This window comes from Convolutriloba macropyga, chromosome 4 (genome assembly GCF_964194025.1).
Source record: "Convolutriloba macropyga chromosome 4, txConMacr16.3, whole genome shotgun sequence".
Taxonomy (NCBI): domain Eukaryota; kingdom Metazoa; phylum Xenacoelomorpha; order Acoela; family Convolutidae; genus Convolutriloba; species Convolutriloba macropyga.
The window spans coordinates 32,988,533-33,015,072 of NC_134471.1; the positions used below are offsets into that span (position 1 = coordinate 32,988,533).

At 35.7% G+C, this 26,540-nt stretch overlaps 1 protein-coding gene across 1 annotated transcript in view; it reads right to left on the reverse strand.

Moving 5' to 3' along the window:
- Positions 1 to 26,540, reverse strand: part of LOC142338055 (uncharacterized) — a 194,537-nt gene that overhangs the window by 162,757 nt on the left and 5,240 nt on the right. Inside the window, exons 2-5 of the mRNA XM_075387687.1 lie at positions 24,833 to 25,094; positions 17,217 to 17,350; positions 12,927 to 13,414; positions 12,060 to 12,413 (exon numbers count right to left, since the gene is read on the reverse strand). Of these exons, the coding sequence (XP_075243802.1) occupies positions 12,060 to 12,413; positions 12,927 to 13,414; positions 17,217 to 17,350; positions 24,833 to 25,094 (1,238 nt within the window). The remainder of the gene's footprint in view (positions 1 to 12,059; positions 12,414 to 12,926; positions 13,415 to 17,216; positions 17,351 to 24,832; positions 25,095 to 26,540) is intronic.

The following is a 26,540-nucleotide window of genomic DNA, read 5'->3' on the forward strand; positions in this document are numbered from 1 at the left end:
TGTCAATCAAGTCATTAATTAACAATTACATGACAATTACATGACACAAACATGTGTCTTTTTTCTGAGGCCTTTTTTGATGACAGCTGTTATGAGATAAATTTGCACTGAGGACCCATCAAGTCCAGAAATGTGAAGAAAGCCGATCTAACATCTTTCCTTAGGGTACTTCATGCGCTAATTAATGCCAGATGTTAATGAGACATTGATTGCCAGATGTTTTGAAAATCGGTGAAGGAGCTATTTTTTGATGATGATGCTTATGAGCAATAATGTCAGGCACCAAGCAGTGATTACAAAACCGTTGCAAAAATTTCAATTTTTTTCTAGTAATTAGTAATTAGGTTAATTAACCCTTAATTAGTCGCTAATTAGGGGTTAATTAACTCCATAACGGATGAGTAAAATTTGACGAGTGTGATGAGATGTTTTGTACTTTAGAGTATGCTGAGGCTTACTGAGCAATCAGTTTCATCCCAAGTATTTTTTGGAACCGTCTTTTTTGGGGTCAAAGGTCAGAGGTCATGTGTCAAAGAAAAAGTTTTTTTTTAGTTTTTTTCGTTTTTTTTTCACCTCCCAAGTAACAAATGGGAGGTGATTCTAGTGTAAGCTGGAGAGCGCATCTACTGAATTAAGTGTTAAAAATTGACGTCTGAAATGCATTTTTTTCAAAATTTTTCTTTGATTATTTTTCAATTTTGAAAATTGAAAATTTCTTCAACTTATGAAAATTTCTTCAACTTATGAATTGAATTTGGAAATCAATCCATGCTACAGCTGTGGTATGGAGTTTGCATGTACTTATCGTCAATACCGCTTATTCTAACATATGGCTATATCTCCTAAATTTTATGTTTAATATTTAATGTTAGCAAAAATTTTGTAGATTGAGATGTGTATTTATGGATATAATTCACACACCACGTCATAGTAGTTGCAATAATTGAGTGTTTGTTAGGAAACGAATGTTTACGTCATAATGAAAATCCTTTCTGAACAGGTTCGAACTTGATCAGTTGCGAAATTTTATTTTCTTTAGCTCAGCAATTTTAAAACTACAAAAACAGATATCAAAAGTTAAATTCAGCTTTCAAAAAGTTGAAATCACACTTTATTGAAACAAAATCAAGTTAGCAACTCACTTTATAAAAGAGGTTTGTGGTGATTCATCAAAGTTTTTCCAGTCAATCAAATAAGTCCATTAAAGAATTCTCAGATAGCCGTTTCTTTGGTGCATTGCAAATCTTTGGAGTGTCTGTAACGCCAAAAACACGTACTGGTTCTGGTGTTTGAAATTGTGTAGCTGAAAGTAACGCTGTATCAAACTGGTTTTCACTGAGCAGAGCGGTAGAATTGTTCTTGTGAATTCCCGCAAAGAAAGATGGACTAGATGTCGGCGTCAAACTGGGACTCGGATCAACTGCTGGTGTTACTGGCAAGCTGGCTGAATCCAATTGCGATTGATTTTCTGGGGGGCAAGGTGATGACTTTATGCCCCACATGTCAGCTAAGTTTTCGCAAGCTTGATAAGCCCCTAACTGGTTTTCAAACAGAGGCACACAGTCGCAATCGTAACGAAACAAATTTCGTTTAACGTCGTTAGGTAATGACTGCATGTCAAAATGTTGAAATGTTGGCAAAACTTTTGGAGGTAAATGTCCCCCTGATGTAATGAGACTGCATTCTGCTGGTTCTGTCTTCTCTGGTAAAGAAGCAATTGCGTTAATGAAAAACTTAGGTATCAAACAGTATTGGTAAGTTTGCCAAACATGACCTTGTCTCTTCTGTTGAATCAGCACAACAAAGTTTTCGAACACTGTCTGATAAACCAATGTCCGCTCGAAAGAAATAACAGATTCAGCAAGTATTTGAACGGACATAATTTTTTACAATAATTTTGAGAAAGAAAAAAAAACCAATTTGATAAAAGACGGTTGAAAAATATTGTTTGTCTGGTAACGCAAAGTGCACTGAATGCAAGGTTTAAAGAAAATGAATACCTAGTTCTAAAGTTGTATTGTACAACGTGTAATTCAACAGTTTATGTCTGGGGTCATAATTGGTTTTAATTTTGGTAGTGTATATGCTCTGTTACATGCTCTACAGTTGTTATTATACGTGGGTTGATTTAGTCTATAGTTTGTACTAACTCAATTCTTATCTAGAACGTATTTTATTATTAGCATTTCATTGTACACTGGTACATGTTTATTCTTATCAAAATTTCCCTACTGCTGTAGGTTCACATGTGTTTCCAATTTTAATACACACCTAGAGTCACATCTGTTCCAAGATATAAACATATGGACAATTCCAATAAACAGTGTACACTGCATTGTTGGTTCAAATACACACCTAGGGTCACATCTGTTCTCCCTAGAGAAATAAAACATATGGCCCGCATATAATTTCAATAAACAGTTTACACTACAATCCTCAATGACGTCAAAAACCCACCCAGGGTTGCATTTGTTTTCTCTATAGAACCAAAACATATGGTCCACATATAATTCCAATAAACAGTGTACACAGCACTGCTGGTTCAAGTACACACCTAGGGTCACATATGTTTTTTGTCTTATCTCTAAGGTCACAGCTGAAGTTAATTATACAATATTTGAACAACAGACAGACTCAAGTACGCCATAGGCGTACTTGAGACTGTATTCACAAATCATTTGGATTTAATTAGGCAGTTTGACGACACTTGTTTAATCCCAACTTGCCGCACCCATTGAATTGTAGTTTTACACATTATAACACTTGAAAGTAATAAAACAAGTTGCACACTATGCCTTTCACTTCCACTAAAGACACAGAGTTTGGAGATTGTTATTTCGATATTTCCGCAACTGATAAGCGCTTAATCAGGGCAACGCTGAAAACCTATGAAAGGACAGGGACATATTTATTTCTGAAATTGTTCAAAAAAGCAACAGACGATTACGAGTTTGAACAGAGAATTTCGTTAACTCTCGGAGAGTTTGAAAATTTGGTCAGTTGAGCTAGCAAAATACAGAACTCAATGGCTGATCAGCAGTCATCGCCAAAACCACCACCAGCGAAGAAATCAAAAATTCAAAAAGAAGTTGTCAACAACGATGGTTGAAGCGATGTTTGAGCGTTCTCCAAATTACTTTAAACAATTTCAGAAACAGTTCAAATTTCTCATTGTGGAAGAGAAACCTACCTTTTCTATTGGAAATTGTTATGCAGTGTGTGCACATTTTGATTCCGAATTTTGCAATTTAGTAAGTAGCCATTATCACGTTCTGATTGATACAACTACTTTTGAAAAGGAAACATTGAAACGATTTCAAAGCTTTCCTGTGCCTTGTGTTTATACAGCTTTCAAGTTCTTGTTTTGGCCTGCACCAAATTTGGAGACTAATGGAGATGTGTTTTCAAAGCTTAAATTAGCAATCGAATTCAACAATTCTGCAGAAAAAACTGATTCACAGTCAGTGCGCAAACGACTACCAGCTTTTGCTAACAACAACAACAACACTCTATTGAAAAGCAGCTCTGCAAAACAAGCAAATGTCAATCCCAAAAAGAGTGCCAAGAAGCCAGTAGTTGCCCAAAAGACTATCTACAATTGTCGGCCTCCATCAAAACAAATTCAAACTGATTTTGTTAATAGTGAAACTTTACGCAGAGTTGAAACAATTTTGTATGTCCTCATTCTGGTGCTTTTTGTCATATTATGGATATTTTTTTGAGTGGATATGGAAAATTGAATATTGATTCTGATTTAGTGAGTGTTCGCTTTGTGTATGAAGAAAAAGTAAAGTTTTGAAAAAAAGATAAATTTTTTAAGTTAGTAAGGTTAGAACATCATATGAAAAGCAAAACGAATCAATTCATTATCGCTAATATTTACAAGTTTTTGAGCATTGAAAACAAAATGAGCAATATAAATACAAAACAGTCCACAAAGTTTAGAGTTTGCATTTTGAATTGGTTGATTCTCCAAGAGTTGGTAGATATTGTGATTGTTGCCAACAGAAATTATTCTTTGATATAGGTGTTTGTACGATGAAATGGGCCAACCAAGGGGATCGGCAAACAGAAGTTGATTGTTCTTTCTGCATAAAAGTAACTAGTGGGTGCCAATATTTTCAGCAGTTGCTGCATTAACAATAAGGAAGCTGTTTCTGTTCATTTTTTCCGGAAAGTTGTTGGCCGCAAACACGCCATGAAATTTGTATTTAAGAGTGTTGCAGCCTTGGATTAAATCATTAATATCATCTTCATCCATCATTAATTAGTCAGAATGTGATTCTTTGATACTCTTCTTGCACTATCAACAAAAATTGTGCTCGCTTTTTCGCCAATAATGAAAATCTCTATATTGTTCGGTAGGGCCGCAGAAAATTTCAACTGATTAGAAATTGACGAATTTGTAAGCTCAGGATGAATAAAATCATGGGATGCTTGTTGGGTGCTGGTCAAATCAAAAATCATTATGAAATGGTTCGGGTATTCTGTCAAACTTATTCCATGACCATTGTCGATGTAAGCCAAATCCGATATTGTATTAAAGTAGAGACGTTTGTCATCACTTGTTGATATTGGACTGTCTGCCACAGGTAAACCGTTTCGGTAAATATAAATCTGCTCAGGGTCGAATTTGCGGAAATTAAATGGATCTTGTCTGTTGTTACCAAGAAACGCTTCGTTAGTGTTCAGACAATTTGCTAGTCTACGAATCGGTTCTCTGGCGAAAATATCTTCTTGTTTCCAACTGTGGAGACCCGTTGATGCCAGAAATGTTTTTGTTAGAGTCTCCAAGTAGGGATACGAAGCTTGACTTGTTAACAAAGTTTTTTCTATAGCCGATACGACATCATCGTTCAATGTCATCTTGCGCACCTACAAATTAGCTTCGACATTTTTTACTTTGTAGTGCTTGGCTGCATCGTCAGACATTATAACAAAATCATCTATTGACCGTCTAAATGCAATGCGAAGTGTCACACCACTTAGCAAATGTCTGTCACAAGTGAAAAAGTCAACTGCAACTTTACCGTAAAATGTGCACTCAGCCGATTGCCTCACTAAGGTTTTCCTTCTGTTCACTTCTCCAGTTGACAGCGCTCCTGGATTTTCTTCGTAGGAATAGCCTGACATGCCAACCAGGTGTTTTTTGCATCTTTGTTATGTGAAATTTCTGTTTCAATAAAACTTTTATGAGCATAGTTTCCGTTAGCGTTTGAAATTTTTAGTCCATTAGCAGACACTGTCTAGTCAGAGAAGAGTGAATGTAAAACATTATTGCAAAAATAGGGAGCATATGTCTTCGTAACATCTGTTGCTGCTCCTGCGTCATATCTCAAATCAGCTTCTGATAACTGGACAATTTTACATTTCACTTCCAAGAAAATTTTCTGTAAGTCAATAAAATTTTTTCGGTCACAGGCGACTTCAAATTGTAACATGGGTCCATTTGGACTGTAGACTGGGCCCAACTTTTGACAAAAACTACCATCGAAAGTTACTAAGAGAGAAGGTTTTTCAAACAAATCCAAAGAACTGTGAGTTGCCTCTGATGGTAACAATTTAGCGATCATCGTTCAGTCTGGCAAAAAAATCTGACCGACTTCTTTTTGGAGCTCTTTGCGTTGAAATGGTTTTTTTTGCGTTTGTTGATTGCTTTCTGTGGCCTGACTCGTATTGAATTTCTCCGACGTGAAGTATTTCGGCGAGATCCCCCTGTCTGTTTTTTGACAGTTTTTGAGATTGTATTTTTAAACGCCTGTTTAGGACAGTTTTTGCTTCCGACTACATCCAAAATCTCTGGAACACTTTGTTTCAATAGCTCTTTCCCGATACGCTTCGCTGTAGGCAAAATGAAACGACGTGCTAACGGTAGCGCAACACGTCCAATGCCTGCAGCTAGAGCTCCAAAACCACTTCCTCTTTGACGATAATGTCCAGAGAAGTGAGGCAAAGACGTTGCTTGATTGGCATAATAAGAATCCATTTTAAGGGGAAAATTTTTTGAATTGTAGTGTTAGAATAACTTTTCCAGTTCCCGAAAAGGGAACTAATTGTCCTGTTTCCGTTCTCAGTTCAATTGAAATCGATTGAATTGTGTTGGTTAGGAGCTTCTTATAGTCTAAATTTGTAAAAACTATCCAATGAGTGGGTTCAAGCTCACAAACACTACCGTTTTTCAGACGTTGTTTTGAATCAATGACTCGCAAAAGAGAAACCTTAGTGTCACCGACGTATTGCTATTCAATTATGTTGGTGTAGATGAAATTTAGATGTTTTCCAGCACAAAGGTCAGCTGGGAACTCCCCATAATAAGCTTTCGTATCATCACTTTTCATAAAACTGTTCGCATTGGGAATCATTTTGTACCCAATGTGTATTCCATTACCGTCAATAATACCCTTAAATCCAAAAATGCTTGGAATTTTTTCGCTGGGAATTGTAATTCCCTACTACTTGCCAAACAAAATTTCATATTCCCAGAGCTCTTCAACTCTCTGAATGAAAAATGGGGCAGGCCAATTGTGCGCTTAATTGTAGCAAGAAGTTGAGCCACTGTATCAAAGGTTCCTGGCATAAAACTAAATTTCTGTCCACTATAAGGTCTAGAAATATCATTGGCTCCCGAAGAAATCTTTTGGGAATCTTCAAAGTCTTTTAAGTTGTACGCAATTAGATTTCCGTTTACTATGTTTTCTATTTTTGTTGGGAATATGATTTCACTTAGCGCCACTCTCCAATCACCTGCAAGTTGAATTTTGTCATTGAAAAAATTCCGAAATGATGCAAGTGTATTTGAATCAAATATTTCCATTGAAGCTGATGAAACAACGTGAACTGTAAACTCGTCTTCAAACCGGTTGTTGGACATTTTAAACAAGAGGGAGCCTGACAAGTTGTAATTCTGGTTGGTAAAATTTTCCTTGAATTGGTTCCTTGTCTGCGTCGGCTAAGGTGTATGTTGGTGGGCTTAATGTCGGTATTCCCGTTATTTCAAAGACTTCGTCTGTGAATGATTGCATATAATTTTTCCTGAATGCTTTATCTTTTTTAACTACTCTCACAAAGTCTCCAATGTAAAACTTGGGCTTCTGAGTTGAGCTTGTTTGTTCTGCCAATGACACTAGTCGTGGCACATCCGTTTTTGTAACTTTGTTAGGAGCAATTTTTGTTATTCGATTGAGTCTTGAATTGATTGTTTTCACAAATTGGTCTAATTGGTCAACGTAGCTATAGGTCCACTTTTCTTCAAGATACCGATGAATTATCTTTTTGAGAGATCTAATGTTCCTCTCTGCAAACGCTGACTTTTTTTCGCTAAAGGTACTATATAAATGATTTCCACGTTTGGTACACAATTGTTTGAATGCTCCAAGAAATTCTGTACCATCGTCAACCCATACTTTTTCGGGCTGTTTGTTTTTGATCATCTCTTTGAATGCTTCAGCTGCTTCGGTTGCATACTTTGTTTTCATTGGTTCCACTCGTAAATATCATGACAAACAATCAACCGCTACTAGAAGATACCTTATATTGCGGCTATACTTTGCCAGTTTATCAACGTGTGCCAAATCCAGAGACCAAATTTCGTTGATGTCTTTTACAAAAACTTTAAGCCTGGGAAATTTTAATCGAATTGAACGGTACTTTGTGAAAGACGGCTTTGTCTCCAAATAGGACTGAATTTTACATAGAGGGAGCTTGCTTTGCGTCTGTAACCGCTTTATGCTTCCATACGATGCTGGTCCTTTTAAACAAAACTGATCCAATTTTTTTACTTCAGGAAAAGAAAGTCCACATCTTCTGACTGGTCTCTTCTTTGTCTGTCGTTTTGTCAGGTTCTTCTTTATATCTTTTTTGGGTTGGTTCTGAGCCACTGTGTTGTTCTCTACTAGAGAAGAGCTCTTGCCGACTGGGTTGTTCTCTACTTGGGAAAAACTCTTGTTCATTCTCAGACGAGGCTTCCAAGATTTGCTTGGCATGTGTATTTGCAACAAGATGAGGTGAGATATTAAGAGCAATTAAAATTTTGGAGTATTTTTCAATGTCAATTTTTTTAGTTGGTTGCTGCAGATTCTACAGAAATGTTGAAGCTTTAATGACCAGTCTTTCTTTATTTACGTGAAGAACGTCGTTCGACTCTACAGTTACTGTTTCAGATTGGTTAATCAAATCAAGAATGATTTTTGATCTTTTGATTTGGTTTTTATTCATAAAATCTAGCTCTAACAATATGGAGTCGAAATCTTTGCTTTTTTGTTTTTTCTCTACTGGTTCAATCACGCTGTCTTCGCTCATGGGTTCTGTTTTTTCCTCTTCTGCTGTTTCAATCATTTTGTCTGCAGTCTCAACTGGTTCAACTGCTTTCTCTGGTTTTTCCATTGAGTGAGACTGGTTTCTTTGCAAAAGAGACAACTGTGCAGCTTTCTGTTTATAAAGGGGATTGTCCAAAACTTCTTTTTTTTACCGGTTGATGTGAAGCAAAAATTCGTTTTGGAATTAAAATGAATTCTTCGGTGTGCATTACGATTTTGTCAAATAACGATAACCAGCGAAACCAACAGTTTTGACCAAGTTTGTTTCTCTAGCAAAAAGTTGCCTCTTTTCTTTCAAATTTGTTTGTCTAGACAAGTTTTCTGAATAATTTTTCATAACCTTGCAAAAAACTTTTTCGTATTGGAACATTACCATTGACAATGTTGAGCAAACATTCGCAAAGGAACTTAATGAAATGATTTGGAGCTCTCTCTATCTTCTCTTTTAGTTTTGTATCCGATATGTTTAGCAGCCGCCCCAGCATACAAACTTCTTTCTCTCTCATCGCTTAAACTTGTAATAACGGCTTTAGCTGATGGCAGATAAAAAATTGATGGTCCTGGAGGAACAATGTTTGAACAGTAGCGCAAGACGTCTGATATTTTGGGATTCAAATCAATTACTTAATGACCAAACGGTTCTTTAGTTGCCAGCTCATAGCTTTCTTTTAAAAATTGAGAGTTTTTCACCTGTCTACCAAAAAAAGTAATCTGTTGTGTGTCACGTGGTGATTTAAACAATATGATATGTGTTGTATTTAGATCAATTGTTCTGGACCATCTGCTTTGCTTGAACAAATTGTGTTTAACATAAAATACACTGATGTTTCTGTGTCGCCCTGCGGTTGCTAATTTTGAAAATTCTTTGTCTTTAAAAATTTCTTCACATGAGTCATCGAACACAATGAGGCAGTTGCCTAACTCTGAAATGAGTTCAAAATTAGAGAACTTTTTAAAAAGTATGTTCAGTTTTTTCTCTAACAATTGGAATTTTGGCTGATCATGCTGATAAAATAATAAATTGTTTGAATTTCTGGGAAAAAAATGCCAACTAATAACATTTTGAAATTGAGCTCAGTTTTCCCGCAACAAGATGGCCCGCAAACAGCCATGAACAACCGGTCAGAGGTGGAAATAATTTTATTCATAACTTTGGATTTGGAAGAGCGTATCCAACTGTACAAGAGAGAAGTGAAAACCAAAATGTGGATTCTTCACAGTCGAGACTGAAAAAAACAACTTGGCGATGCGAGAGACACAGTTATAAGAAAAATTATTATTAAGATTTGTGTAAAGTACACAACCTCTGATCGAGGCAATCTCGAATTGCAAAACCTCCAATATCGTCTTTCTTGGTGGTCAGCGTCAAAAACCATGTCAGTTATGCCTCCGCCCGAATCTAGTTGATCTTCGGTTTGACTCATTTTGAAACAAAATTATTCAAAAAATGAATTGTTTTTCAAGAATGTTACATAATTATTCAACAATAAAAAATTCATACAAAACATATCCAGAGTCGTTGTCTCCTTGTTTTTAAGTGATTGTATAGTTTGCATTCATCGAATCTTGTTTATCTCTAAAAACTATTGACTCTACTCTTTAATCAGCTGCTTGATTTCATCGGGAAGATTCTCATCGTCCAGAGACATCAGAATTGGCACTGCACGCTTGGGCGTAGCTAAAGGGGTTAGTTTCAAACTTTTCATTTTCTCTTGTAAAGACATGGTACATTTGAAAGTACTCCAGTAGAGAAAGATACTTCTTGAAAGCTTCTATTTCAGCACCAGCACACACGATCTGCTGTTTTCTCAAAACTGTTTGCCCTCTTGTGTCAATTTTTTCTTCCTTGATAAGAGTAACCCTTAACTGATTTTCAGGCGTTATGCAACCGTAAACTGTCAAATTTGGAAACAAATTCACTTGAAGTAGAGACGGAGCTGGTTTCTCCAACCGACGATTCATTCGTCACCACTGGTAAAATAGTTTTGCCTTCTCATTGGCACAATGCTTGCTTCTTTGTCGTTTTGGGCAACGCAATGCATGTAATTTACAAACTGGTGTCTCCCGATATAATTTCAAGTGTTCAATTTTTGGGCAAAACAAAGTTTCCAAGTTGATAACGTTCCTCTGTAACAGCTGCCGTAAAGTTTCCGTTTTTTCTAATCCTTTTGCGTAAAGATCAGAAAAGGGAAATCGAAGAACTATATTTTGAAATATCTGTTGCAAATAATGATAAGGGTACTCTACTGTCTCCCACGAGAGACCATGAAGAAATTTAGACTCCCACAGAAAAGATCTTTGCTCACTCGAAGAAAGTATGTTAAATGAGTTTGGAGGTAAAATCAAAATTGTATCGTTGTAATTTTTGGTAGATACCGCAAGTTCTTATATTATAAATCCAGATTTTTTACTTGTAAAGCCTTCAAAATCAAGAACAACTGCTCCAGATTTCAACATTCCAGCAAATTGAATAAAATATTTTTGAAGGATTTTACGTATAAACAAAAAGCAATTCCAGTCACATGACCAAGGTACTCATTTGTGACTGAACAAGGTAATACGTAGGAATAGCCTGGACCCTTTTCACTATATTCAAATAAAAAACCGGAAGCGTCGTGAAGTATCGCATGCAATCTCAAAATTTTGAACAATTTAAAATATTTGTCGAGGGCTGAATTGTCGATGCCAATCAAACCACCATAAGGTCGTAGTTTCAAAGCTATATCTAAATCAATCTCAGGATCCAAATGAAGACAACTAGCTAAAACGTGTGAAAACCGTTCACCGTATTGTGAATATTCTTTTTCGATTTCCTTATAAGTTTCGTGAATACTCTTCAAATCAACTGTAGCAATTGTAGCCATATGATTTTATGAACGCTCACTCAAAAATGACTCTAGCCAGTCTTTTTCACCCAAATCCACCTACATGCCAATTTACATGTATCACGCACGGCCGTTGTTTTACATGTAGCGCCGCCAAGGATAACCCCCTATTATCACACGTATTACTTCGGAGGATGACCCCCCCCCTATCTTAGTACCCTATTATCTTACTACTCACGAAAGTCTGGTGAAAGCACAAGATTCTGGACATGAACGCACGAAAGTCTGGAGAACGCATGAACGTCTGGACAAAAAATCCGCACAAAAATCTAAACATGAACGCATAAAAATCCGTTGAACGCACGAAATTCTGAAGATGAACACGCGAAAGTCTGAACATGGATGCACTGGGTCAGTTCTAGAACGAGTCTTTTGTTACAATTAGATTATTCAAAAAATTGTTCTGGGCGCGATTGATGATTTGTGTAGCATTCTTTGTTTGAAAAATAGTTACGCTAACTCCAGAGAAATTGATTAGGTTATAAGTCGACATGAGTTAGCAAATTCATCTCGATTGCCATATTCATCTTCTGGTAAATTATATCTTTCTCATTTGAGAAATAGTTAGGTATGGTGAGAAAATGTGATAAATTTTTGTCACTACTACACCAAAAATCACAAATTCACACAAGTGACCATTTTGCAGCGTTTTGTAGCTGACTTCCACCTCAAAAAAACGTACAAAATGAGCTACAAGAGAGTTGAAACTGATTTTGGCGCTTTACGTATTCTGAATCAAACTTAAACCACTTGGGCCATTAGAATGGTCTTATCAGATGTCATTTGGATATTGTAACAACTTAACTAACTTAGCCTTTCTATCAAAACATCTGTAAAAAACAGTCCCAAAAAAACTTACGAGCGTGACTCTGATGGTGGTTTTTGTTTGGAGTCGATAGACTTGTTTGTTTGAGATTTTGCTTCAGTTTGTTCTCCTGTCAGCTCAGCTATCTGTTCTTCTGCTTGCTCTTCTTCATCTTTCTGTTCCTCTTCTTCTTGGGGCTCCTTCTGCTGTCCCTCCAATTTATCAATGTCCTCATTTGCCTTGGAGCCCGCGAAGGAAACAGCTGCGTAATACTTTTTAGTGACAACGTCCAATTGATCTGCATTTCCAGATGTCGCCCGTATGTCGTTCTCTACGTTTTCTGTGGCTTCTCCAGTTTGGGGTACTTCATTTTCTACGTCGATTTCCACACTGGGGACTGAGTCATGCCTACGATAAAACACATGCCTACAATAAAATTCAATTTACTAAAATTAAACAGTAGGCAGGGGCTCGAACCTAGAAAGAAAATGCTAAATATATTAATGTTATGTTAGATTACATAATGGTACCTCCTTGCTGAAGATTTAAAAGCACGATATCACTCCAAAACTTTCAAGTGTATTTTGCATATTTATATGTGCGTTTAACATGCTTTTCCAGCCAATAGGTTATGCATGATCTAACCATAAACAGCAGGTACTTTTTTGTTAGAGGCTACCATCAAGCAAAGGATTGCAAAAACAAACATTCAATTTTGAGGAAGAGTATAATTGAAACATCCATACCACTTTTTTAACGCTTTTTCAGCTGAGCACAATCCACAATCTTGTGATACTAGTCCTAAAAACGTTAGTTCTCTAGAATGAGAAAGGTAGTTGTAAATAGTGTAGAAGAAGATATTATTTAGTTACAACCTCAGTGGCAGCAATTTCTTGCTATTATACCGATGATAAAACTAACTGCTCTTTTTCACTCTTTCTCGATGCCTTGGACGACCCATATTTCTTCCTGACACTCACAGCCTCATATTTGAGTTTGTCAGACTGCTGATATTTCCGGGACTGATTTTCTGATCCGTACTTCAACCCATCCACTCCATACCTATGCTGACCCGATTCATACTTCTGTATTATCGTATATTTCTCCGAACTGTACTTCGGCTTTTGAGAGCCTGATCCATATTTCAGCTGTTCTGTTCCATAATTCAAACCTGCAGCACCATATTTCAACTGTTCAGTACCAGTTTGTTGCTGGTCTGGGGGCACGGATCCACCGTAATTGAGTTGACCAGACACTGTACCGTAGTTTCTGCCGTATTTTCCACCGTAGAAATTTGAAGGCATAGCTTGTGGTGTTGATGAGTCATAGTTTCTCTTTTTACTTGACTCACTGCGGTGTCTGTTAGAACTTTTTAATGAATCTTTCTTTGATGCATACTTGTCATCTTGCTAAAAATGCAACGTTGATGACTAGAACATTCTGTACAAATATATGGGTCAAGAAACTATTTTCAGAAAAATTTGTTATGAACTCGCTGAAATATCTCCTTATTTTCTGACATATCATCTCAAAATCATTTTTGAACATTTTCCGCTGAATTGCGCTAAATCGTTAAAATGAAGTAAGGAATGCTCTCAACACAGGGTCAGATATTCAACGCTTCAGCTCATTTCAGATTTTTCAGATAACGTTTAAGATATCTTCTGCCCGACCAGTGAGTCAGAATTTGATTTATTTTGATAAGGCGCAAATTTGACGAAATTGTCATGGAAAGTTTGTGAAAAATGAACTGATAACCCGGGACGAGATGTCAGCGCCGTTTCAGCGCGTTATTTTGTAAGAAGTGCGCTGAATGTGCTAAAATTATGAAAGAAATGAGCTGAATGCGCTGAAAGGAGCTGAAACGCGCTGATTTTTCAAATTTTTCAGCGCAAAAATCTTATATAATTTTGCGCTGAAATGCGCTGAAACTTTGTAAGAAATTTTGTTAAATTTCAGCGCATTTCTTAAAATTATTTAGTGGATTTAAACGCTTTTTGACAACGATTCCTCAATTTCGAACCATTTAGTTTTCCTTATATAAAGATTAACTTTTTCTTAAAAAATGCGCTGAAAAGCTCTGAAAATATTTAAGAAATGCACTGAATTTTCAGCGCACTTCTTACATAATTTTAGCGCATTTCTTCTTAAAATGTCTATCAATAGAAAATTAAATTAAATAAGAAGTGCAGGAATCTTTGGCTCAGTGGATTGGGTGAAGGCTGCGGCATCGGAGAACAGGGTTCGATTCTCAGTAATCGTTATTTTTTTCTTGCAAAGTTTCAGCGCATTTCAGCACATTTCAGCGCATTTTTTGTAAGATTTTTGCGCTGAACTTTTTGAAAAATCAGCGCATTTCAGCGCATTTCTTACATAAATTTTCTCGACCCGGGAAGTGTTATGATTTATGTATCAGAAGAGCTGCAGATTAGCGCATATCAGCGCATTCAGCGCTTTTCGGTGCATTTCTTACCTCGCTTTGTGACGAAAGTACGCTGACACACAAAGCATGGAAGTGCATATTTTGCGTTCTATCATACCAACAATAGCTCCAATGATAGAAAACTAAATTCATTAAACTGAACAGTCTGGTGACAGCCACGATTGAATCTAAAATTTTCATGCCTCTCAGAGAACGCAGAACAATGAAATTTTGGCGGTTGCGAAAAAAAAACACGGAAATAAACCCCCTCTTGAAGACCAGCAAAACCTGATTGTTTGAAGTGATGGAAAATGATGGAAACAAAACCTGTGTTTCTCGCTTCTCTAAGGCTTTCTTGGACCAGTTTTACCTCATAAAAATGATCTGCTCTTATGCAGCACATTTGAAATGATCCGATATGGTTACTTTTGTTCTACTTTTAAGTGGCGTGATAGCCGAGAGGTAAGGTGTGTGATTCACACGCCAAGGACAGAGAGTTCAATCCCCTGCCTCCGTGAAGCTTTCTGTGTAAAGATGAGCTCCTACTGAACCATAGCTTCAGGTTGACCATAGTCTGACCAATGTTGGCTGCAATGATGGTACCACGTGAAAGTTTCGGACCCAAAAAAAGGGGCCATAGTCACCAAAAAGAGCAATGCTGCTCATAAAAAGAACAGTCTGGAATGTGGGGAATAATAAGAACGGCAGCTGAGAACAAGCCGCAGTTGCCTATTGCTGCTCCCCCGCGATTACGCAGGAACCAAAATTAATTGATTATTACTTTAATAATTCTCAGAGCAAAAAAACGAACACTGTTGATTTTTTCATCATATAACCAAACATATAGCCACAAAACAAACCTGTGCAGTGTTTTATCGGAAAATAGGCGAAATGGGAAGGAACTGAATTTGATCGGATTAGCGAGCAAAACCTGTTTTTAATGATTATTACATTCGCGATATTGTTTCAAATCTGATTGTGTTTTCGATAATTATTTTGCCGCCTCTCAATTAATACTATATAAGCGCAAATGTTAATGTTGACTGCATATAGCAACGGACCATGTAATGGGAATCCTACTGAAAAAAAGAACAGAAACTTCGTTTCTATTTATCTAAGAAAGACTAAGGTTTAAAGAGTAGTTTAAATCTTTAAGCAGTGTTTGTGCACTTTGGTAACGCATATAATGTGCTTTTGAAAAAATTGAACTTGTACGTATGTAAGGTACTTGTTCCGCAAAATTGTTAAAAAAATTTGCACAACATCTGAACTCCAAAAAGTGAACAGCGCTGAAGGACTCCGGAACTGACTCCATTTAATTTGAGTTTTTCAGCAGCTAGCTTCTCAATCGAACAAAATTTTCGCACTTCGTTGAGATACTGAAACTTACATAAAAAACAGAAAAAGAGGTAAAAAATCTCCAAACTCCAAGTCCATATCAACAATGTTCAAGTCTAAACTCTTCTGATTTAGTTTCCAGTACTGGGCAAATGTAAATAGAAGTCTTACAAGTCTCAAAAGTCGTACCCAAGACTTGGATTATTGTTGGAAGTTGATTACAAAGTCAAAACCAACTTATCAAAATTTTTCGAGGAAAAATTTTGGTATTCGAAAATTTTTGTAACGTGCCACGACTCTTTTTCGACAATTTTTCGGCTGATTTGTGGTTTCCGGGACCTATTTTTCACTATTTTTTTTTTTACTAGTTTCGGCTAATTTTGGCGTTTTTCGGACACATTTTGGACTTGCAAATTCCTGGCGAAGACTTGGATTTAGATTTGCCAATTAATGAATCAGACTTCGATTTAAAATTACCAAGTCTTAAATCAAATTTGGATTTAGACATGCCAAGTCTTAGATCATACTTAGTATTAGACTTGGATTCTGACTGACAATTGTAAAAAGTGACATGATCATAGCTCTGAATCTGTAATGACTCGTAATTACGCTTGCCCAGTACTGGAAAAGATTCAGCGTTGGGTCTGGTTAATGATTCGATTCATTCATCTAAAATCCAATTTTACACTTTTTTCATTTTATTTTTTTTTAATAAAAAAGAAGAAGAAACGGCTCTCTTAGGCCATTCATACTGCTCCTATTAATGAAAAGGATCTTATACCGCGTCTTTTCTTGTTATTACTGAAACAAGCTCTTTTTAAGCGCATAGTTGTTCCATATCAACTTATAAAGCATGTCATTTGAAAATGGCTTCCCATTTTTTCGCAAATTGTTATCTTTTAACCAATGTGGAGCATTTTTTCACCCTATCATGTGTGCATTATTTGTTACAAAACTCTCTGTTTATGATTCAATTTACTTTATAAAGACTCGCATTGTTTGATTGCAAGACTTGATTGGCGCTGACTTGATTAATCATGTTATGTAAAGTATAGTTATAACCCATGAAACTCGTAACAGGAAGAAACAGAAGAGAAAGTTTATTATCTTGAGTAAAAAATTAAGAATAAGAATTTTTTGCTGACATTTTTCTTTAATTACACTATTTATGACGGTAGGAAGAAAGATGTCATCTTTTGCGCTCCTCATAATATCATAATTGTCAACAGGTAAACAAAAAACCAGTATTAGGATTGTTGTCAGAAAATCAGCAATATATTCACAGTTTAAATTTATATCTATATGCGTTAAGAGACATTTTACTGACCCTAAGCATCACAGCAATCTAAATATTTTTAAATTTTAAAAAAATCAAAACAGCTATTGACAGATATCGGCAAAGAGCTAATTAACACTAACTACAGAAAAACAGAATATATATTGGAGAATACCGTCAAAGAAGTAAGAGACGTTGAGTCTGGGTAAGATGAGGACCCATTGCCGGATGTTGACCTTGTCTTTGAGTCAACTGTACTGATGAGGGTTGTTGTTGCTCTGGTCTCACCTTGTGTCCGATCATATCCCTCTGAAATACATTTAATACGATATATAACAAACAATTTGCAAAATTACCTTTTACCGGAGTTTCTGAACTGTCAATAAGAAAAAAAGTTATCTGGCAAGAAGGAAGGCTTTTTTCAGCAACTACCCGGGTCAACGATCATACAACTTTCTTTGACTTCGTACTGGTCATATATGATCCTTATTAATCATACTATGTCGTAAACAATTTGTACGATTTCTTAGTTGTCATACAAAGATCATAAATGATTTCATGCAAAAATTTGAGCCAAAACCTTATTTTTCGTCAATTACCAAAGTTTTTTTGGATATCATTTAAGATCATATATCAAACGTAAATCATTGTCTGATTCCTGAGGCTCTCGCGTAAAGTAGTCTGAGGGCATTTACTTTTATTATAACGAATATGCAGGCCATATTTGGCTATTTAGGTGCTCTAAAACTTTAGCTTCGAGTTTTATATGTATCTAGAATATGAATTTAAGGTTATATGTAAAAATATGTTTTCGGTATGCTTCAAAAAAAGGAGAATTTAAAGACAGGTAAAATTTGGCTGCAGAGAATATGAAAAACTTAGTGATATATATAGAATTGTCTTTTATTTGGCACCCATGCTTGAAGTAATTAATGACTTTCAAAGTCTCTTGGTGGAGCACAAACTGATGCCAGAAAATTACAAAACTGATGCCTCATCGAAAAAAAGCAAGCGTATTTTGAATGAAAAAGAAAGATTCGTTGGTTTCATACTAGGATCGTAACAAGAACTCGAGTAAACGCAGTGTGAAATCATACATAATCATTTAATTAAATCGCGAAATTTCAACCCGAGTATGCGTAACAACATTTAATTAACAGTCACATAAGATATCACCAAGCTCTTATTGAGGTTCCTTATAATAGATGTGTTATTATCTCAAAACAGCAAGGGCAAACAATTGCAGCGAATGACCGTTTATGGCCCACCGTTTTTAGCAAACTTCAGCTCGCCATTTTGTAAGATCTTGCAAGACAAATGGTAGTCATGTTGCAATTTTTTTTTGCAGGAGCGTTCTGGTCGACCTATTCTCTCAATGGTTTTTAATGAAACATAACTTTTGTTTTTTTGCGCAGAATTTTCCCGAGCAACAGTTGCGTAAGTTTTACGAGAAAAGTTGATATAAACAAACTGAGCATCAATTGTCATTACCAATCTGTTAAGCAAAATAAAAAAAAACGCAAAAAGAGAAGTTTAAATTTTTCGTTTTTAACTAATTTTCTTTGCATAAATTGGTTAGAAATCAAATTTACAAGCTACAGTATGTTTGGGAGTTTCTTTGACAGTTTCGTTGCTACATTGGATTTTTATGTGCAAGTTGATCTATTTTTAAGACTTTAAATTAGACTCTTTTTAAATATTTTGTTTTCATTTTCAAGATTTTTCACCGACCATGATATCTTTAGTGGTAAAAGTTATTTTTACGTTGGTTTTGATAAAGTATTCACTTTATTTGTATCAATTTCAGTTTTCTTTGACTTAATTTTGCATTTTTTCCTATTTGAGTTTTTTGTTTATTTCTTCTGTTTTTCTGCCTTTCGGAGTACTCTATCATGTTGAGTTGTTTTTGATATTTTCATAAGAGGATTGTTTCTAAGAGAAAAAAAGAAGATTTGATCGTTTATTTTGTTTGCAAATAATTGAACAAAATCTGCAGGTTATTTAATAGCTTTAATTTTTTGTGTTCTTGTTTGTAGTGTTTTTGAGTGCTCAGGATTGTCGTTTGAGCGATCAACTATCCAATAAATACTTTTTCTTAGGATGTTTTAATGACAATTGTTGAGACTTCACTACCTTAAGAAAACGTCTTACAAATTGACAGATTTTTAGATTTTGTTCAGTTCGATTGATTTGCTAGGTTGAATTTAAACAACGTAAATCAATCAATTGACGTAAACAATGGTTATTAAGTCGCATCTTGTAAAAATTTTTAATGTGCTTAATGTCTTATTAAAGCTGTGAAGCTTTAAACTAGATGTAGCTTTATAGCGTTGAAGTTGGTTATTGTTTTTGTTTTGTCTTCTGATTCTCATTGTCAATTTACTTTTTGTCAGGCTGCAAAAAAATTCCTTGATGTTTTCAAGTGGCTATTTCACTGCTCCTTTGCTACTCCCGATTCACTGCTGCCGATTTTATGAGTGACCTCATTTTGAAAACTAATTGGTGGCGAGTAAAAAACGAATGTTGAGATATTTTTGGCTCACAATATAATTAGTTCTCACTCTAAATGATTTTTTTAACTTTATTTAGCTCATCTAAGATCACTGTGAGTCAAATAAGGACTCCCAAATGAAGATCAACGTTGATAATAAAGCATGGCGACCGGAAACAGATAACAATATTGAACATATCCGAAAAAAAATTTGTCTGGAAACGTTTTAGTCTTTCAAAAAGTTGACAATTGCATCAACAAAATCCTGTAACAGCTGCTACCAATATATTACGTGTTGCAGCCCATTTGTTAACCTGCGGCTTTGTTATAATTTCCCCATCAAAATCTAATTTTTTATTACGTTTGCTGTGTGAACTTGAATGGGTTCTTAAAATAGATGCTTAATTGATTTAGTTAGTGTTTGGGTACGGCCTGTGTTAGGTTTTACTTCAATTCGATTCCATAATCTTCCCGTTATCTATTTTAATGATTTATTCACAAAATTAGAAGACTTTCGAAGGCATAAAGGAGTACTTATTTTAATCACGTTGAAATAGGAAGTCGAACAAAAAACAGGAATGCGGAGTGTAATTGGTTATACTAACAATGTTTTAAAGTTTGCTGGGAAGCCGGTTAAAAATTCGCTTTCCCGCTTTGTTTTTTTTTCATGTTCACAAGTAGCAATTTGATTTTGATTGTTTTGATTGTCTTTTCAAATGATTGTCCACGCCCATTTATAGGTATTTATAGGTCTAGACTTTTGTTTAGTCTACGAACATTCTCTGAAAAGAAAGTCAGGATTTGTGCTATTATGTTTTTTAGGCCCCAACAAGAGATGAGAGACTTGAGAACGATTTTTGGAGGAGACAAATTCAATTCCCTAGTCGATTGAGGACGGTTATCTTGCAAGATCTTGCAAGAATCTTGCAAGAATCTTGCAACACAATGCATCATCTTGCAAGACTCTTGCAAGATTCTTGCAAGATCTTGCAAGATAACCGTCCGAAATGCAAGAGTCTTGTAAGATAACCGACCATCTTACAAGAATCTTGCAATATAACCTTAGAGAAATATGACCATTGATATAAAACTTTCCGTTGAACCGATAGCTCCCTTCAATGGACTGAAATCATAAGAGAACATGGTCTTTGAGTTAATTGGGGTTTAGAATTCTTTTTTTATCTTTAAAATTTTGGGACGTCTATCTTGCAAGATTCTTGTAAGAGTCTTGCAAGGTAAGCGTCCGGATCTTGCTTCTTGCAAGATTAGCGTTATTTGCAAGAATCTTGCAAGATCTTGCAAGATAAACGTTATTTGCAAGAATCTTGCAAGATCTTGTAAGATAACCATCCTTGCTCGTCTAGGGTTTATCCCTCGTTAAGAGAAGCTCATCTACATGTAGTCAAGGCGTCAACGACAATATATGTATTAAACAATTTCAATTTTTTTGTTTGAGTTACTTTCAAAATAATTGTCTGTTTTACCTGACACATTTTTTGATACCAGTTCTCGGAGTGCTCTGGTAAACTTCGTTGCAGTCGTAGAGATTAAGTCGCAAACGACACTTATATTAATCCTTGATTCAGCGTCAAGAACTGACTCCGAAAAATTCCAGAGTGAGATCTTTTTTCAGTACCTATTCAGAAAATTTCTGAATATTTACTGTATCAATTCTGAATTCTGGAACATCTTATTTGGAGAAAAATTCAGAATCAATTTAATTTTGTCTGATCGTATTTCTTAATTAACTGTGAACTAGAATGAGAATCAGAATTTATCCTCAACACTGCAAACACATATGTAAACACGCACATACACACACAAACACACGCACACACACAAACTTCAAACTTCTCATCGGTTTTTCATCGCATTTATTGACTTTTAGAACAAAATTCAAATAATTTTAGCTAAAAAAATCTAGGAAACACAATATTGCTGATGTATTCTGCCACAGTGGAAAAATGATGTTGCTTCTCTGTACTCTTTGAAAGTACAAAAATGGATTTTTATAATTTTCGTAGTTCGATTGAAACAAAAAAAAATGCGCTCAGAAATTTTTTAAAAAAGTTCAAGACCACAAGAACTTCAAGAACAGATAGATTTTAACTACTTAAACTAGAACAGTTAAATTTTTGAAATAATAATAATGAATACGAATATTGCCCTCAGAAAAATCATTTTTTAAAAATAAAACTCAAGTGACAGAAAAACTAAAATCGCAAAAATCATCCCTGACGAAAATTGATGAAACTTCTATATAAATAATCACAGACTTTTTTATGCCAGTCAATTTTAAATAGTCGCTTGCCCAGTAGAACAGTGTTAACGATACCGTGAAAAGCATTACCCAAGTCGAGGTGAACAGGCCGAAGTGACCTCTGATCAGACGATCTTGGAGCGCACACATGTTCGCGGTGCACTCGAATTACAAGGTCTGGAAAAAGTTTCGAACGCACTTTAGTCTGGGCAATGGTCTGGAACTTGACTGATCAGCGATCATTTCGGTTTGGAACGGTCTGATCGGAGCGCAAACTAGTTGATCAGAGACAAGTTTGAGCGCACACTAGTCTGATCAGAGGAGGTTTTTGAGCGCATTTTAGTCTGATCAGGGGAGGTTTCGAACGCAATTTAGTCTGATCAGATAACATTTCAACCGCACAATAGTCTGATCAGAGGTTGTTGTAACAAAACTCTAAATGAAGAAGAAATTTAAAAAAATGCCTCTATAGGGGCCAATGAGACTTGTCTTTATGGAATCAAAAGAAAAACTACCTTGTCGTTATCGTTTCTCGGGTTTATATTAATGATTTTGAAATAAGCAATGAAAACAACGCTAAATCTCTTTGCTGACGATGACGGTTTTCTAACATCAAGTCAAAAACATAGCCTGAAAGACCTGAATGATATTGGAAAAAATTTTTGTCAATGCTGGCAACATGGTCTAATCACCAGAGATCACCCATGAATTTGATGGTCTGGGACAACACTTCGTCCGCACTTTATCCTGAACAATCGTCCAGAATTCGTTTGGACAGTGGTCTGATACGTGTCTGATCAGAGGAAATTTGTGTTTGGAACTGGTCTGAACTTCGAGCGCACAAAATCCTGATCAGAGGTTACTTCGGTCTGGGACGGTATGATCACAGGTCAAACTTAACTGGGACGGTCTGATCAGAGGCAATTTCGCACGCGGCCTCAACCTGGTTACTTGGCAAATAGCCATCTTTTTCTATCCGTCTTAAAGTGTTGTAATTGCCTGAAATCAGGTTTGGGCGAGTTTTCTGATTAGTTACTTCAGACAATTTATATCCCGGGTCGAAGTGTCACCACCATTCAACGCAAAATTATGTAAGATAAGCAGCGAATGCGGAAAACTGTGAGATAAGCGGTGAATGCGGTAAAATTACGCAAATTCAACGCTTAATTTATTGGTGAAATTACATAAACTCACCGCTGTGAAAAAAATGTTAAATTGTGTGAGGTCAGCAGTGAATGCAATGAAATTACATAAATTCACCTCTTAAGAAATTACATAAACTCACCGCTTTGAAAAAAGTGTTAAATTGTGTGAGAGCAGCAGTGAATGCGGTAAAATTACACAAATTCACCGCTTAACTTATTGGTGAAATTACATAAACTCACCGCTGTGAAAAAAATGTTAAATTGTGTGAGGTCAGCAGTGAATGCGATGAAATTACATAAATTCACCTCTTAAGAAATTACATAAACTCACCGCTTTGAAAAAAGTTAAATTGTGTGAGAGCAGCACTGAATGAGGTGAAATTACATAAATTCACCGCTTAACTTAGTGGTGAAATTACTTAAACTCACCGCTTTGAAAAAATTGTTAAATTGTGTGAGGTCAGCAGTGATTGCGATTAAATTACACAAATTCACCACTTAAATTAGTGGTGAAATAACATAAACTCACCGCTTATAAAACGCCTCGAATTGTTTTTTGTTCAACAAAGTCAAGATACATTTATCAAAAGGCGCACAGAAAAATTAAGCAGGACAAATCATACAACTTTTTGAAACAATTTTTAACCGATGAAGTTGTGTTATTTCGCCCCTAGATTAAGCGGTTAGCTTAGAAAAATAACCACATTTCACCGCTAAAATTTGTAATTTCGCCGTCAATCTTACAAAAGTTGAACGCGTGTGTTTTACAAAAAGTAGAGTGAATTTTATTTAAATTCAAAACAAGTACGAAAGATTTTAGTGACAAGTGCCGCAGTGGAAGGAGAAGTGGCTGAAATGAAGTAGGTGAGAGGTTCGAATCCGTGCAAGGACGGTAACTTGTAGTACGTGGTCAAATGTTGTAAATTTTTGTAAATTCACCACCTACTCTAGCGGTGAACTTACATAATTTCACTGCATTCACCGCGTTTCACCGCAAAATTATGTACGCAATTTGCGGTGAAAAAAAAACAAAAAAACAACATTTCACCGCTTATCATACATATTTTTCTAATTTTTGCTCGGCCCGGGATATACCAAACTTCTAAAGATCAATGATAATCGCAATTCCTAATTTGCAATGTAGCGTTCCATAATCCACAATTTGTTATTAGAGGTTTTTTTTATTTACCAATTAGATTTTATTTAATTTCTGCCTCATCTATATCCTGTTAACATGTTTTGCTGGCTATATTCTCATTTTCACTGGTTGTTCAATGTTCGAAAGTTCAAATATTTTTGTTTGTGACAAAATTTTTCCATTGTTCTTAGAATAGTGGCTACGTATTCAAGACAATTCATAGTAGACGACTGTTCAGAGTGACTTGGGCCACGCAAAGGGGTTACCAGACATTCCAGATCGACATTGGATCTGATAAAAGGCACTTTAATGTGCACAGGGATATCAGACCCAATTGGGTTGGGTTATTTGAACTTTCGACCCTTAGTGCGCAACCCAAATGGGTCTGATATCCCTGTGCACATTAAAGTGCCTTTTATCAGATCCAATATCGATCTGGAATGTCTGGTAACCCCTTTGCGTGACCCAAGTCACTCTGAACAGTCGTCTACTATGAATTGTCTTGAATACGTAGCCACTATTCTTAGAACAATGGAAAAATTTTGTAAATTTTTTTTTGCAATAATAATATTAATTATAAACAGTTTTCTGAAGTCGGCGAACAATGATGACATATACAACAAATTGTCATAATAAAATACTTCAACTACAGGGAGATCACTATTAATAGCCAATGACTCGCTCTCAAGTGTCTTAGAGGAAAAGAGAGTTAGCGCATAATCTAATCGAATTTTTCAAAAATCAATCAATCAATTACCTTGACTTTCATTTCTGCTGGAATAATCTTGAAACGGGTCATCAGTGTTCCCCTTGCTAGTAGGACTGCCGGCAGTATTTTCGTAACTGGTGGGGTTGTAGCTGTCAACCCCATCCTCGTCACCCTTCCCCTTTTCTCGTCTGTCTGTGCCCTTTATTTTGTACATGCTTTTTCCGGATGTCTTGGAATAACTGTCATGGTCTCCGCTATAATCCGCTGGACTATGCTTGCCATTGCTTTTGTCCGTTAGCATCTTCTGAAGCTGGAAAATTAACATCAATGAAAACGGAAGTAACGTTAAACATCATTAGTGATGAAACAGTAGTCCATATTGAGTTCCTCTTATGATTAAACCTGAGGCCTAAATAATCTGTAATCACAGACAGTCTCAGGTCCAATTGACCACTTATCAGATTCCAGCAACCACTGAAATGAGAACAATTTGAGCTTAATTTGGGTCAATCAATCTTTCAGCTGTCGGTAAAGTCAATTTATAGTCATTTCATAGGCTCTTTTCATAAACTGATCCAATAGTTTTGATACAATCGTTTTGATAAATTCCTCCAATCCTTGTTTTTTGATAATCTGAGGTCCAAATATGGACGCACGAACAATCAGGGGCACAATAGTTTGGTCGAAAAACCAGTAAGGACTCAAATTTGCATATAACGTTTGTTTAGACCCGACTTTACCGGTGGGAGGAACTATATGCTCAACCGGTTTTTTCTGATCAGTCAGTTTTGGCTGACAGATATATTCATCGTAAAGAGTTGTGAGTAGTATCACTAGAAAGCCCGTGCAGCGCAGACTTTATAGTTAAAAACAAGATTTTTTTGATTTCAAAATTCTGTATGGAGTTTCGATGTAATTCGATGTTTAAAGTTATGTGAACATTCAACTGATTTCCGTTGTTCTTATTCGCATTTTCTGTAACTTTTGCCTAAACTTTTGCTAATTTTCCTTAAAAAATATATTAAAAACTTGTTCACGACAGTGAGAATACCCTAAAAGACAGACAAGGAGGCTCGGTAATAGGCGTACGCACATAAGGTTCCGACCCCGCTCATCCACATTCTTGACTTAATTGGCTACCAAATGATGAAGAGATAGAAAGACTTTCAAATACAGACATATCGTTCCATAAACAACCAATGGAACGCAATAATGCCACCCTACAGGTCCGACAAAAGTTGTTGATAATAGAACTACTAGAAAGGACAATATAAAATATCAAACAACAAACATTACTTTCGACAAAAACTCGATGTCTATAATAAACAAAATCATAACAAAATCAAAATCGCATCAGTTATAACCTGAACAAAACAATTTAACCTATAATTCAATAGAAAAATATGGGACATGTCTTTAATGCGACTGGTTAACAGGTCGACAAAAAAGAGCAAAGAGGTGCGAAGTTTAGAAAGTTGTTTCTATTTTTGAAAACAATTAATTTCACTGAAATCCCTAAAATGTCCATTTATATCTTCAGAAGAAGCATTTGAAACATGTAAATATCAAATGTTCAATTGTGCAAACATTCAAAGCCAATGGAACCTACTATTATTGTTATAAATTAAAAAAAAAACAAAATCGTATAAAATGTACAGATTTAAAAAATCTCAAATATTTTATGAATTCTCGTATTAACAATTAACAGTAGTAACAAAGACGAGAAACAATAGCTAAAACCGTTAGAGAGACTAAA